General features: G+C 37.8%; 1 protein-coding gene across 3 annotated transcripts in view; it reads left to right on the top strand.

The window, feature by feature from the left end:
• RC3H2 (ring finger and CCCH-type domains 2) overlaps positions 1–10,712 on the top strand; it is a 44,042-nt gene extending 33,330 nt beyond the window's left edge. Inside the window, exons 13-21 of one of the 3 annotated variants that reach the window (XM_037036872.1) lie at positions 408–578; positions 2,609–2,755; positions 3,082–3,295; positions 3,530–3,614; positions 3,915–3,960; positions 4,046–4,180; positions 4,438–4,545; positions 4,641–4,789; positions 5,393–10,712. In XM_037036872.1, the coding sequence (XP_036892767.1) occupies positions 408–578; positions 2,609–2,755; positions 3,082–3,295; positions 3,530–3,614; positions 3,915–3,960; positions 4,046–4,180; positions 4,438–4,545; positions 4,641–4,789; positions 5,393–5,591 (1,254 nt within the window). In that variant the 3' untranslated portion in view covers positions 5,592–10,712. Of the gene's footprint in view, positions 1–407; positions 579–2,608; positions 2,756–3,081; positions 3,296–3,529; positions 3,615–3,878; positions 3,961–4,045; positions 4,181–4,437; positions 4,546–4,640; positions 4,790–5,392 lie in introns of all 3 variants that reach the window. The other 2 variants (XM_037036871.1, XM_037036873.1) reach the window with 2 other exon arrangements.
• The last annotated feature ends 5,314 nt before the right edge of the window (positions 10,713–16,026 follow it).

The following is a 16,026-nucleotide window of genomic DNA, read 5'->3' as shown; positions in this document are numbered from 1 at the left end:
TGTCTGTTTGATGGAATAATAGTAATATTTACCTCATGAGACTGTTGTGAGGGTTAAATCGGAAAAGACAAAGCTCTTAGAGTTGGACCTGATACATTATTAATGTTCAATAAATGTGTTTGGATAGGAAATTGATGGGAAGATAAAAAGCAATCATCAAAACACAGGAACAGGGACTATTTTCAGTATCCCAGTATTCACACAAACAACTTTCCAAAACCCTAAAAGTGAGTGCTCATATTTTACTCTTGGTATAATTTGACCCTTTCATTTAAGTGTATGGAGAATAGGCTCAAATGACTTCCCTATTGTAGTTTTTTTTTAGTCTCCAAATTGTAATAAATTGTTTACATTATTTCCACAGAATTCCCTGCATCATTAAGATTGTTTCTTTTATCGCTCCTTAGGAACCCTGTGGTCATTTGAAGGCCAGTTGTGAGGAACAAATGAGAAGAAAGCCAGAACAGTGGGCACAGTACCACACTCAGAAAGCACCACTTGTCTCTTCTACTCTTCCTGTGGCAACACAGTCTTCAACACCGCCTTCTCCTCTGTTCAGTGTAGACTTCCGCACTGACGTAAGAGAGGTTTTGGTCACTTGATGTTGCAGGGTCAGGTCAAACAGCAAACTTCAGAGCACTCAGCCACACCAGGCCTAGCTATATTGGATGTTTTGCAGTGGCTTGGTGTCAGCTGAATTTAGTTCAGTCAATTTGAGTGTGTAAGGACTAGGGCTAGATGTTGTGGATCTCTGAAGACTGTTAAGTCACAGTCCTTTTTGTACCAAAAATTCAAAATCTTTTCAGCAGTATAGCTTTCATTATTTTTATGATTTTTATTAATAATAAGATTTTTATCTGCCATTTATTGAACACCTACTTGTGCCAGGCACTGTACTAAGCATTTACATAATGTTATTTAATTCTCACAAAAACTTTAGGGGGTAGGTGTTCCCCGTATTTTACAGGTTAGGATCCTGCTCAAAGAAATGAAGTAATTTGCCCAAGTTACAAGTTCTGCCTGTAACTAGCTGTATTTGAATCTTGGTCTGAGGTATTTCTTCCCTGCTTGACAAAAGGTGCGGAAGTGCCCACTGTAGTACTCCCGTTGTTTTACAGCAGCACAAACCATTGTTCTGGCCATCATAAAACAAGCCCTGTGCCAGGATCATTGCAGTGCCCTGGTGTTTTGAATACTGTTATATTTAGAGCACACCATTAATTTTGTTTTTAATTGCTCTGGTTTATTCTCCATCCCTAGAGGTTCTAATATAAAAAAAATTTTAACCCCTTCATTATGAAAACTCTTAAACAAAAATAGAATAACATAATAAACCTCCATGTCCCCTTGCTTGGCTTCCACAATTATCAACTCACTAAACCTTATTTCATTTGTACCCCTTCTTCCTACTGGATTATTTTGAAGTAATTCTAGACATCAAACATTTTCATGCATGAATATTTCAATAAACCATTGAATTTTTAAACTAGACCCCAATTTGTCTCAGACTTAGATTTCTTCAGACCAGGTAAACATCTTGACAGCAGAGTGATAGGTTTGCCACTTGCACAACAGAAAACCATATTTATATGTTTGATGCTGTGCTTTAGGAAACAAGAACTTCTCTGAGATTCGGATTGGCTATTAGTAATATGACTTGGTATAAATAATTAAACCTTAAACCTTTTTGGCCTGATAATATAAATATAAACCTTTATATTACTAATAAATAATATAAATATAAATAGTAAAAATACTATTTATTTTACTGGAGTGTTCTTAGCTATGTAATTAATTAATAAACTAGATTTAATGATTCTTACAACTTTGTTATTCTTGTTTTACAGTCATTCTTAGAGTCCCTTTAAAATTTATCCAGTTTTCCTTCTAGTTCCAGAGCTGCCTTTGAATTCTTTTTGTTCTTTCTTTAATGCTGTCTGATTTATCGGTTATGTTTCCTTGTTATTCTTTTCCCAAAATTATAAACTATTTTGGGACGTGGACTAGTCACACATGAACTATGTGTATCTATGTCGGCCTGTTCCCCCTTTTTTTAAATTCATTTTATGAAGCACCTCGTATCAGTTTACAGGCATGCTATAAATTATTTGTTGATTGGTTTTAATGGTATCAGTCTGGGGTTCCTTATTAGCACTTAAATACCAAAGTAAAAAGAGAAGGCATTCTATTTCTATTAATAAATAATATAAATATAAATAGTAAAAATACTATGTATTTATGACATTTTATTTTATTTTATTTTATTTTATTTTATTTTATTTATCTTTAGAGGGGAAGGGAAGGAGAGAAGAAGAGAAACATCAATGTATGGTTGCTTCTTGTGCATCCCCTGCTGGAAACTGGCCCCTGCTGGGAACTGGCCTGCAACCCAGGCATGTGCCCTGACTGGGAGTTGAACCGCAATCGTCTGGTTTGCAGGCCCGTGCTCAGTCCACTGAGCTACACCAGCCAGGGCGACAATTTTTTATATTAGTTACTGAAGGTTTAATTGTTCACTGTGTTCTATACTAGTTACATAATATTAGTTACAAGTTTGTAAATTTAAGTTTCTTACTAATTGGCTGTGCCTTTTTCTTTTCTAAATCAGCTCTCTGAGAGTGTGAGTGGGACAAAATTTGAAGATGATCATCTTTCCCATTATTCTCCCTGGTCTTGTGGCACCATAGGCTCCTGTATAAATGTCATCGATTCAGAGCCCAGAGATGTGATTGCTAATTCAAATGCTGTGTTAATGGTATGATTCAGGGGCCTGGGAGGATATTTTGCATGTTGACTCAGATTTTAGAATGGATGAATACTTTCATCTTCATTCTTACTATATAACTCATCTGTAAGCAGCAGAGTTATATTTAGGTAAGTCGGAACTAAATTGAATTTAATGTTTAAATTATTTGAGCCCAGGCCAGTGGTTTAAAATAGATGTAGATTATCATTAAGATCTACAGCTAGTGTAAAATTTACCAGAAAACTTAATTACATGTCTTTTGAAAGCACATGCTTATAATATTAGCTTAAGTAATTTCCAATAGTCCTTTTACTGATTTTCTTTGGTTTATGCAGGATCTAGACAGTGGTGATGTAAAGAGAAGAGTACATTTATTTGAAACTCAGAGAAGGACAAAAGAAGAAGACCCAATAATTCCTTTTAGTGATGGACCTATCATCTCAAAATGGGGTGCGATTTCCAGATCTTCCCGTACAGGTTACCATACCACGGATCCTGTCCAGGCCACTGCTTCCCAAGGAAGTGCGACTAAGCCCATCAGCGTATCAGGTAATCCACTAATGCCTCATCATTGATTTGTTCCAGCACTGTGTTAAGTCCTCATTTTGTGAGGTACAGAACATTTCCCTCCATTTAATAACCACAGTGACCTCTGAATTAATGGTTTAGCCATGAGAACATGACAAGGTGGAAAAAATGGGATATTTTTTAAAAAGTATCCGTTTATGTCTGTATCCTGATTTTTCACTTTTCTGATCACTGTTTCTTTCTACATTTCTATAGATTATGTCCCTTATGTCAGTGCTGTTGATTCAAGGTGGAGTTCTTACGGTAATGAGTCCACATCATCAGCACACTATATTGAACGGTAAGGTTACTCATACTTCTTTGGGATTGTCTGTCCTCAGACTTTTATGTATCTTTAGAGTACAGATTCTGCACCCAATTGTTCATAAAGTGTGCTTTGCTAATTTTAGCTATGTAACAAATTTCTGAAGTTTTACATTTGGAATGATGATTGAAACTTTCAGGGTTCATCTGTTACATAAAGTATATATAGTATATAGTCATAACTGCTTTAGTTGCTTCACTTATTTCACTTTCATTACAATAAACATGTTTCTCTTTAAAGGGACAGATTCATTGTTACTGATTTATCTTGTCATAGAAAGCATTCCAGTACTGGAGACCTTTTAAGCATTGAACTTCAGCAGGTAGGTTCTGTGACACTCAGTTTTGACTTAAAAAAAAAAATAGAATGGTGGTTGGAAGCCAACTTTACTTTTTTTCCCCTTGTAGGCCAAGAGTAACTCGTTGCTGCTTCAGCGGGAGGCCAATGCTCTGGCCATGCAACAGAAGTGGAGCTCCCTGGATGAAGGCCGCCACCTTACCTTAAACCTTCTGAGCAAGGAGATTGAATTGAGAAATGGAGAGGTAAATAAGCAGAACCTGTCAGCTTCATGTGTAATGTATTTGTTGTTTGCTGCTGCTGCATGTAGATTTATGCCATCAGTCCATCGTAGTGTACCTTTTTCTGATAGATACTTGCTTTTAAAACTTAATAAGAGCAATAAAATCATGGTCCCAGATTTCTTAAATACTTTAGATCAATTATTGGGATTCCCACTTTAATTTAAAAGGGAAGCCCCAGTCTCCACAGGTATAAAAATCAGTATTTTTTTAAATTACAGAATGATTATACAGAAGATGCAGCTGATACTAAGCCTGATAGGGATATTGAGTTAGAGCTTTCGGCACTTGATACTGATGAACCAGATGGACAGAGTGAACAAATTGAAGTAAGTACCACAGTTAGATCTTTAGGAAGCTTTAGTCCATTGGCAACTAAAGTAAAATACTTTCATACTGAAGGATAAACATTTTATTTTCTTAGGAGATCCTGGACATACAGCTTGGTATCGGTTCTCAGAGTGATCAGTTGCTGAACGGAACAGCAGTGGAAAATGGGCACCCAGTGCAGCAGCACCAGAAGGAGTCGCTGGAGCAGAAGAGACAGAGTTTAGGTGAAGACCATGTGATTCTGTGAGTGTTAGACAGAAAATTCACAACCATGAATACTTAGAACGAAATAGAGGCAGTGTTAAATTCCTTTTTGGCTCTTTTTTATCCTACGAGGGGAAGACCCTATGTTGTAGGCAATGGTTGGGTCAGTCTAGATTTTTAGGAGAGTAGAACTAAATTTGAACTAACAAAGTGGTCCATTTTAGTAGCCTGAAACTTGCTTTTTTTTTCTTGAGGTAAAAATTTGTCTTTGTGCTCCAGCATCAGGTTATACTCCTCAGTCTGGTAGCCAAACTTACATATGACAAAATGGAGAATTAAAACCTACATGTAGGGTTACCCTTTAAAAAATCTTGTTAAGATTTTTGTGGCTCTAATATTGCCATTTTGCTTATCACTGCCAAAAATATGGGCTAATCTTGAACTTGTTAGTCTGGAATTAATCAGTGTTTTAATTTTTTATCTCAATTTTTAGAAAATATAACTTTCTTAGTGATCTCTGGTAATTTTTAGTGTTAAAAAGACATGCCTTTGCTAGAGGTTCTTAAAGTTTGATAGAGCTTTTTACCTATGTTTTAAGTTTTCACTTAAAGCTAATTTGTTTTCAATGTCATTTTTTCTCAGGGAAGAGCAAAAAACAATTCTGCCAGTAACTTCTTGCTTTAGCCAGCCACTCCCAGTGTCCATTAGCAATGCAAGTTGCCTCCCCATCACCACATCTGTCAGCGTTGGCAACCTCATTCTGAAAACTCACGTTATGTCTGAAGATAAAAGTGACTTTTTAAAACCTGTTGTTGCAAATGGGAAGATGGTTAACAGCTGAAAGGAGGTTCATCTTTCAAATTTGTGACCATACCATGGAAGCATTTACACTAGCTTTTTATATATATAATATATATATTATATAATGTATATTTTTTTTAAAAAAAAGATATTACTGGGGGCATCCAGTTCCTGTGGACTCTTTGATACTTCAAGCCCTCTTGCATTAGCATTATGAAAAAAAAAAAAGAAAATTTACTAGGGTAACACGTTCACTTTCCAGAAGTGATTGGAATTTGGACATTTAACTTAAGCTTCAAGCAGCTTTTTATGAGTTTGTAGCAATCCGGTGCAGTAACTGAGCCATTTCCTATTTTAAATGGCTTCTGTAGAAAATTAACAACTCAGTTATTTAACTAGCAGGATCCTACAATGATACATCTAGTGAAAGTAGACTTAATTAACTTATTTATTTCTATTTTATGTTTCACTAAGAGAAATTTCCATCTCATTCCAGCTGCTTTATTTATCGTTTTCATGGGACTTTGCATGATTTTTTTTTATTTTTTATTTTGAAGAATGGAGTTAGATGTTCTTACCATAGAATTTTGCAGGGTTATAAACTAGCTTTCTTTACTGCATTATGTATAGGAGTGTGGTGCAGTGCTTTTATCTGTAGCATTTAAATTTTTTTTAGTTTTCCATTTTTCAAGAATAGTTTCTGCTTTGTTAATATTTACATACAGGCTACTTGTTGAAATAATTAAATATATAACCAAGTGCCTAAGTCTTTCAGCTGATGTACTAGATATTAAATTCTCCTAAGTTATGCAGAATCGTTTTTACAATTTTGATAAATTATGCACTAATGTAATGGCAGTTTTTTAAAATGCAGATTTAAGCCTGTGCATTATTGAATCTGATGACTTGGCAAAGAATCAGGTGCTTTCAGCTTTCTTGAGAAAACCCTGTATGTAGTGTTTGCACTGACTAACAAGATGGTATTGCTGGGTTTTTAATTTAAACTAATTACTTTGGATGTTCATTACATTATCTTGGTTAAATATTGTTTATTGTTACTTCATGTTGGGGTTTAATTTTCCCTTTTTACTGACTGTTAGGTTGATAAGACTACGAACCATGTAATAATAGAACATTGGCTAACCTTTATTCATACTTAAAAACATGAATAATTTCTGCCCTGCTAAACTGTGACTGAAAAGTATTTTGACTTGGCATCTGAGAATATGCAGTATGTTCAACCAGGCATGCCCCAGATTTGTTGGAGGTAGTTTTATTGAAACCTAAATTTCAGTCAGCATTTGAAAACAAAATCTGGGCATTCCTTCCTGATTTTACCTGTACTCTAGGTTTTTTTCCCCTGTTTCTTTAAGATTAGTTTGACTTTTATTATTATTTTTTTAATTAACTTCTGTGAAGTTGTTTACTCTGAAAATTGTACTGGAACATTTTAAGCCAAGCTGATCTTTCACCAGGTGTACTGTATGTAAGGGCTTTTCCTGCTAGCAAAATGCTTAAACAGGATCATGTTATTGGTCGTCTGAGCTATTTAGTTGTTTTACAAAACCACAGCATTGTATCAGATAAGATTTTGATAAAAAGTTTTGTGCACATTTCCAGGGGCGGGAGGGTTAACATTTCCCTGAAATTTCTTGATGAGAATGAGTAAATAACTGGTGTTTGATACCTGTCTTAATGAACATGCTCATAAGGTGACTGATAAGTTGTAAATATACCTGAGAAACAAAGGGGTAGTTTTGATATTCTGGTGTCAGTATGGAAGATCTTACACATTTATTTAATACTCAAGTGTATGAAGATGTTTGTAACATAACAGCACAGTAGCCTTGACTTAGTTTCCTTTGGTTAGTACTGTACCTCTTTGCCATGGCCAGTGCTCCCTGTCCCTACAAAGACATTTATTTATTTCACTCTGTAACCTGAAATGAATAGGAACAAGAGTTTTAAACCATGTTGCGTTAACTTATTCTGACATTATAAATTAGCCTAGGATGTTACAGGAACATGATTGTTATATAATTTATATCAGAACCTTTCTATAAATGCGTGCTTATTACATTTGAAATGCTTCCAATGTACTTTATTTGCTGTTTGTATTTCCAAAAAGGATATGCAAACCATAATGTCTATTTCATGGATATTTAAATAGTGAGATCTTCCATGTTGAAGGTAATGTATTTTTTTTTAAGATTTAAAAATTGCTATTTTGTTACAAAATAGAGACCTATTAACAGTTTGAGAGCTCCTTATGTGCCCTCAGGGAAAGAACCCTCTGTGCAACAGAACTACGCAAAACATCTTCAGCACGGTCTGAGGGTGAATATGTACTACATAAATTGATCTTGTGTATTTAACCATATCTTTTTAATTTTAAAATTGAGATTTTGAAACGTGGTTGTGCTCTGCTGGAGGGGGTCGGGATTAACTGCTTAGGTGTTTGCCTACTTGTCCAGTGAAATTACATTTGCATCAGTGTACGTATATACCTGCCAACCTTATTGGTATGTCTCAGAACATTTATATTAAAATAATGCTTGTCTTGCAGCAGGTGATCCCATAAAACAGTTAACTCCCTGTTCCTAAAAACTTACTCTCATTCTAACAACATAGGAATTGGTTCTGTGTTGAGGTTAATCTGTATTGCTTTCTTTCTGTAGTAGCCACCTCCTATTTTCCTGTGGTGGGTTTAGTGGGAAGTAAAGACATTGGTTCTCTTCCACTTGAGAAGAAAGTTCAGTGTATCTGATCTTTCCTCAAAATGGTAACCACTGATGTCACAAAGGAAAAAATACAACTCAGATGTAAAATGTGACTTTAAAATTGGGGTCAATCCCTGTCCTTTGACCCTTTTACCAAAATGTGATGTACATATGTTTGAAATCAAAGGGTATAAAAGCAGTAGGAAAGGAAATTGGTGATGTTGGTACTAAATTGCTTTATGTTGCCTATATTCTAATTAGAAAAGGGTAGTCTGAGGTCTGGAAAGTGGGAAATGGTGGGGTTTTTTTGTTGTTTTTTTTCCACTTTTTATGTTTTTGTTTTTCAATTTCTAAGTCATAATTCTGAAGTCCATGTGCCCCATTCAGATACCATGAATGTAGTAGCATCAGTAGGTCTCTTTTGTGGTCTCATTTCATTTTGTAAATTCTGAGAAAGTTACCTATGTAGTTCATCTATTTGGTACCTGAACAAAGCATCTGGCTGGTACCCTTTTGCTGCCATGACTTAAACTTTTGATACTGTCCGATAAACCAGGCGTGAAAGTTGTGCATTGTAATTTTTCCAGAGAAGGTACTTCACTGGGCCAGTAGCACTGATTCTTTTCCTAGTAGCTGTTTACTCTCACAAGGGAATAATAAAAGTAACTTCCTATACTAGGACTGAAAATTTCCATTTGTGTGGATCTAGTCACTTTCACTCAAATTTCAAGTTGATGCTAAGTACAGGGTAGGGCAAAAGTAGGCTCACCACTGATCATAGAAATCAATGAACAAGTGTAAATTCTACTTTTGCCTCACCCTGTTATATAAAGCACATTCCAATTTTATATACTGCCTTGAGAAAATTACAGGTTGCACAGCAGTTCGTAGGAATTTAAAATGGGATCATTTAAACACTTGAAAACATTGTTTTAAAAACCATCTAGCTTGCTTTTGCATTTTGGACATTAAAGCCATGGTTGTTCTGTTAACTGGTGGAATTTGTGACTATCAAATTCAGCATGTGATTTCAACTTTGTGTCCAAAGTTTCTTCCCTAGTTTCTTTGAATCATTTTCTGAGCAGACTGTCGCCAGCAGTGGTGACTAAATATAAAGGGAAGAGTTACATTGCAACTATGTATTCGTAACTGGAAGAACTTTTCTTGTGTTTTAGTGAATGAAGAGTGTTGATGGGATCACTTACTGTAACAACTCCTACATGAGAACCCCTTCTGCAAGCAGAAAAATGACTGTGCTCAAGGAGTATCCCATTTTCTGGATAAATTGAATAAATTTGTTAGTTACTTCTTTAGCAGTTTCTTTGTATCCCTTTGCTGGCAAGGGAATACAAGGGGTCAAGGCCACTGATCAGAATACTCTACATTTGAGTGGAGTCTTATTTTTACTCCAAGAGCAGTTATTCCCCCAAGTCGGAAATTGGCCTTTTTATTTTAAATAAAAATTAAAAAATATCCTCAAACCAGTGGAACACAGACACTGGCTGCACTTAGTACTGCCAAAAGCCAAGGTCATTTGCATATATTCCATCAATCTGTCAAGAATTAGGCCTCACTTTATAACCCAAGGCATGGAAGTGCATGCATTCTCTTAGCTGGGCAAACAATTATACTGTAGTTGTGATACAACACATGTGGCTTTTATTTGTACTGCACATATCCACTGTACAGCCACTTGGGAGTATCGTGGTTAGCTTGCAGCAACTGCTGTCTGCATTTATACTGTTTATTGCATATTCTTTTCCCTGGAAGTGAAAGAGAAATGTTTTTCTTGTTGCATTGATTACATTTTATAAATTTGCTTAGCTGGAAAGTTTGGGAAAAGAGGCCTGTTTGTCAATTGTACAACCGATTGTGAAGCTCTAGTGTGAATATTTTTACGTCTGTATTAGACATTTTCTTTGCAAATCTATTGTTCGATTGAAATGTAAATGAAATTAAAGATGGTGTACACCCATCATGTAAAAAGCAGGCACCATCTCTAAGATGGATTTAATGCTCATTTTTAAGGCATATACTCAGCTTCTATTTAAAACTATAATTTAAAATAATTCTGTACAATGAAATGGGGAATATATATGGGAATAAATTCTATTCCATTTATTTCAATTTGAATTTCCAAATTGTAATGTTTCCCTTTGTGCTATAGGAATAGGATTAACTGGGGGAAGGCTAGGACTTATAAGGCCTGTATATGGGGGGAGGGTAGAGATGGAACAATGAGGGTTGTGATGATAGTGAATAGCAAAGAGTGAATTCTGTGTGTTTTTGCTGTAGGACTGAAGTGAAGAGATATTAGCTTTGGCTGTTCACAGAATAGAGCATCATGATTTTCAGTGTTTGAAAGAAAATTGATGGAAACAGTTTGCAGTACTTGACATGTATTTGCATGCACAAAATAAAATTATTTGTCCACCTTAAAAGTTGTTTGTTTGGTGTCAATATTAAGTTGATGGTGCGTTTTAGTTATCTTGATTTCCTTGGTCTATTTTTTTGGCTTAACTAAGCAACCAGATATTAAGTGGAGATTTATACATGTATACATCATTGGGAAGGATCCGAAAGAAATTGATAGACCAGAGAGGTAGAAATATACCTTAATTCAATCAGTCACCTCATTCATTCAGTGGGAAATGAGGACAAAGATAATGCTAGCAATTCAAAGTATTCAACTCATATTTCTCTTAGTGGAGAAAATAGGGCAAATACACAAATAACTAATACAAAGTAATGAATGTTACACAAGTGTGAAGTCAGTTCTGTGGAATCTCAGCATATGAACAGAAAATGGCCTGAGTGAATCTACACACCATGTTCACTGTGCCTTGAGTGAAATTTTACTCATTCACTCAGGTGATGTATTTTAAAACCTCTGTCTGTCCTGGTCTTTAACGTTAAAAGTCAATGAAACATGAGCCCTTTGGAGCGAGAGAAACATCTAGAAGCTCACAGTGTGAAAATGGGAAAGACCAATCTGAATAACCAGCTCAGTGAACTATGTCCCGATGTGTGAGAACTCCAAACGGGAAATTATGAGGTGGGTAGTGGTGGTGGTGAGCCAGAGGAGGTGCTTTGAAAAGTGACCTTGTGTTAGACTTCATAGGCTGAATAATATTTCACCAGCATGGATAAGGGGGTAGAAAACAACCCTTCACTATAGCTATCATGATCCTTCTTTTATATGTGAGATGTTAACTTCCTGAAGAACCTCAAAATGAGAAAAATAGTGGAATTGCTCTACCTTCCACAAGGGGTGCTGGTGGTGGTTGGAACCTATTTTAGCCAAGGGTGTTACTGTGGGAGGAATGTTTAAAGGACAGCTTACCTAACCTCTTAGAGCACTTCTTGTACTCCAGACACAGTAATAAGTGCTGCCAGTGTGTTACAATCTAGGACCATTATTGCCACCATTGTACAGATGAGGGAACTGAGGCATAGTCCTAGAGAATTTTCCCAGGGTCATACAGCTAGATGAGGTAGGTAGAGCCTCTGTAAAGGACATTGAATATACCAAAGACACTGCTAGCGCATCTTGGAAGTTAGGTGATTTGAACAACTTAGGGTTTTAGAAAGATCACTTTGGCAGTAATGTGAGTTGAAGCTGGAGACAGATCAGCTGGGAGGTGAGGTCAAAGTAGGTAAGAAGTGTAGAGATGGCCAAAGTGAAGACGGAGGAAAAGGGATAGGTTTGAAAAGCAGGAGAGAGTAGTTGATGGGATTTGTGGGGAGAGGATATTAGACGTCTATACCTCATAGTGGGTTAAATTTGGTGGAGTCCCAGAGCTCACTGCTGAGAACAGACTGATATTTTGGGAGCATGCAATCTTGGTATTTGTGAAATACGTAACCCTGGACTGACCGCTGAGACCCAGAAGAGGAAGAACCATGGACAGTTAGTTCGTCCAGGCAAAGGAGAGGCAACTTAATGACAATAATGAAATTCCAGAAAGGTTTTATTTCCTTTATAGTTAATACTGGAGTAATTATCATGCAAAGATGATGATATTTTTAATAATTGAAAACTATACTGCAGTGGTCCAACCTGAACATTATAGTCATCTTGGGATCTTTTTTAAAATCCTCACTTGAGAATATATTTATTGATTTTATAAAAAAGAAAATTTCTTTTAGCCTTGTCTGAGGATATTTTTTTCATTGCTTTTAGAGAGAGAGAGAACCATCCACTGGTTGCCTCCCATACCGTCCAGACCAGGGATTGTACAGGGCACGTACACATTCGGACGGGATCAGGGATTGAACCCAAAACCTAGGCATGTGCCCCAAAAGAATCAAACCCGCAAACTTTCAGTTGTGGAATGATGCTCCGACCAACTGAGCCACACTGCTCAGGGCTGTTTATTGATTTTACAGAGAAAGGAATGGAGAGACAGAAACGGATGTGAGAGAGAAACACTGATTGTTTGCCTCCCATATGCACCTCTACTGGGGATCGAACTTACAACCTAGGCATGAACCCTGACCAGAGATTGAACCACAACCTTCTGGTGCATGGGATGGTGTTCTAACCAACTTAGTCACCCGGCCAGGGCTACCTCTGGACGTTTTAAAAATCCCAAAGCCCAGCCCTGGCTGGTTCAGCTCAGTGGACTGAGTGTGTGCCTGCGAACCAGAGGATCTCGGTTCAATTCCCAGTCAGGGCACATGCCTGGGCTGCAGGCCAGTTCCCGGCAGGGGACGCACGAGAGGCAACCACACATTGATATTTCTCTCCTCTCTCCTTCCCTTTCCCTATAAAGATAAATTTTTTAAAAAAAGTAAAAATCCCAAAGCCCAAACTACACCCTGGACTGATTAAGTCACAACCTCTAGGAGTGGGGCTGTGAGTACTTTTGAAGCTCCCTAGGTGCTTCCATTGTGCAGAAAAATTTGGGAACTACTGCCAGAGTGAACATAAAAGGGCTAGGGCCTGTCTTTGCCCAGGTGCATTAAAAACATCCATCATCGATGTTTGGGTCCATGTAAGTTTTCAGAGACTCATTCAACAAATATTTTTTAAGAATCTACTATGTACTAGACAATAGGGATACTGGAGTGAATTAGCCCCTGACTTCATGAAATTTGGAAGGACAAAATAAATAAAAGATATATTTAGATGAGGAAGCAGAATGAATATAAATCAACCAGATGATGAGATTTTGTAAGGTGAGCGTAGTAATTCTCAGCACTGTGGACAGTTTTTGAAAGGGCTGTCTACTGAACATCTCCACTGGGGTTTCTAATGGACATCTCTAACTTCACACGCCCAGTTCTGAGTTTCTGGGGTTCCTCCACTCCCCAAACTACATCTCTATCTTACCTGTTTCAGTCCCCACGCACTTGACTGCTCTCACGCCTGTTCCAGCAGCAGATCCTCCCAAATATATTCAGAGTTTGACCACTCCTCACCACCTAGGTTCAAGCCCCAGTTCTCTCACTTGAGATGTCATAGCCTCCTGTTCTCCCTGCTCCTGCCCTTCAGCTTAGTCTCACCACAGCAGCTGCAGGGAGTCCATTAAAGGGTTCAGTGATCATTTCACTCCTGTGCTCCAGGCCTCCAAATGCAACTCACATCACAAAGAGTGAAAGCCAGTCCTTGCCTTGACACTGCTCATTGTGCTCCCATACCGGTGACCTTGGCGTTCACCACGGCGGGCATGCTCCCTTGTAGGGCCTTTACAGGTATGTCCTTTATGGAGAGAAGGCTTCCCCCACCTGCTTCGATATCTTCATGACCAGACCTCTCACTCTCTTCAAGGTCTTTATTCAAAAATCAACCTCATAACTGCTGGAGAATAATAGAAGGGGAGGTGATCAATGGAAGTCTTTGGTCAGTTTACATTCTGAAATAATTACTCATTCACAGGAAATTGCAACAACAGTACAGTGAGGACCTGCGTAACCTTCACACAACTTCCCTAAAGGCAGTGTCTTACGTAACTATAACATAATATGAGAACCAAGAAATTGACACTAGTAACAATCTACAGACCTTATTTAGATTTCACTGGTTTCGCATGTACTCATTTGCATGTGCATGCACGCATGTGTGTTCTATGCACTTTTATCACATACACATTTATGAAAGCACCATTACTATCAAGGTAACAGAAGTGAAGAAAAAGATAACAATTGTCCCATCACTTCAATGACCCCTGTGCCACCCCTTTATGTTTATATCCCTCCCCCACCCCTTAACCCTACTCTCCCACCCTAATCCTGGGAACTACTCATTTATCCTTTATAACTTTGCCATGCTGAGAATGTTATATAAATGAAATTACACAGAATGTAACCTTTTGAAATTGGCTTTTTTTCCACTTAGCATAACTCCCTTGAGATCCATCCAAATTGTTGCATAACTAATAGTTTGTTCCCTCTTATTGCTTGAGGAGTTTATTGTGGTATGGATGTGTTAGGTAGCATCCAGGAATGAGTGGCCAGAGGGAGGGTAAAGCAGGACCTCTGCCATTACAATCTAACAAAGAACTTAATATAAGAGGCTAGAAGCAAAAGGGAGGCATATCTCACCAATTAACTCAGCAGCCCCAAGCCCAGTTTGATAAGATGGCCTGGTGTCCTGAGCATCACAAGCAAATATAGCGCATGAGAAGGGAAGTCTTTGAGACTGTGCTGAGAAAGGGGGGCTTCTGTAAGCTTCTGTGACAGTCTCGCTGAGATTGCCAGGTGTTCTGAACATCACAAGCAGGGATAGCACAGGAGGAAGGGAGCCGGTGTAACAAACTTCACTAACTAGACAGAAAACCTTTACTAAGAAAGAAAGCCCTTGTAGGTGGACATTATTCCCAAGGTTTGGAAGGGGGACAAGGAGAGGGAACCTAGAAGCAGACTAAGGTATAGAATCCCAGAACCCCAGTCGTCGGCATACTTAGAATAGCTAAGGACCTACTTCATAGCCTCTGCTCAAGTGTGTAGAACAAACTTACAAACATGCAACTTTATTTCCTCTATATGCAGGGCATTTAGACAAGCTGGGTGCCTGCCTATAGTTTCATGCTCGTGTGTGTTTCACAAAGAAACTTGCTATCTCATTTCCACTACACATGTTTGTCTCTTGCTTGAATCCTTCTCTTGTGAGTGAGACAGGAACTGACAAACAAGCTCAGGGTGGGTGGGTGGGGGGCCTTCTGACATGAATCTCTCCATAGTAACAGATGTACTATATTTTAAAAAAAACATTGGCCCACTGAAGAACATTTGCATTGTTTCAAATTTTTGGCTATTACAAATAAGCTGCTGTAAACATTTGTGTACAAGTTTTCTGTGTGGACATAAGTTTTTAATTTCTGAAGTGCTTTTGAGCAAATAAACTGGTCTATTTTGTCTACCTCTGAAGTAAATGAATAAAATGAACTATATGAACTTAACTAAGAAATGGACAAATTCCTTAAAAATACAACTTACCAAAACAGACAAAAGATGAAGAGGAAACTGAAATGACTCTTGTCTTGGTTATCTATTGTCATGTAACAAATTGCCCTGAAACTCAGTGGCTTAACACTTTCTGTAGGTCACCAATCTGCATGTGCCTTAGATGGGCCCTCCCCTTTGGCTCTCTCAGGCTACCATCTGGGTGTTGGCAGGCCCTGCAGTCCTCTCAACGGCTCACTTGGGCAAAGGTCTGCTTCCTAGCACACTCCCCTGATTGCTGGCAGGATTCAGTTCCTCCCGAAGTGTTAGGATGAAGGTCTTGGCTTTCTGTTGCCACATGAGCCTCTC

Source organism: Sturnira hondurensis, unplaced genomic scaffold, assembly GCF_014824575.4.
Source record: "Sturnira hondurensis isolate 20B ecotype Veracruz unplaced genomic scaffold, ASM1482457v3 Scaffold0022908, whole genome shotgun sequence".
NCBI classification, from domain to species: domain Eukaryota; kingdom Metazoa; phylum Chordata; class Mammalia; order Chiroptera; family Phyllostomidae; genus Sturnira; species Sturnira hondurensis.
Note: the sequence above shows the minus strand (reverse complement) of the source record. Positions and strands in the feature narration are given on the sequence as shown.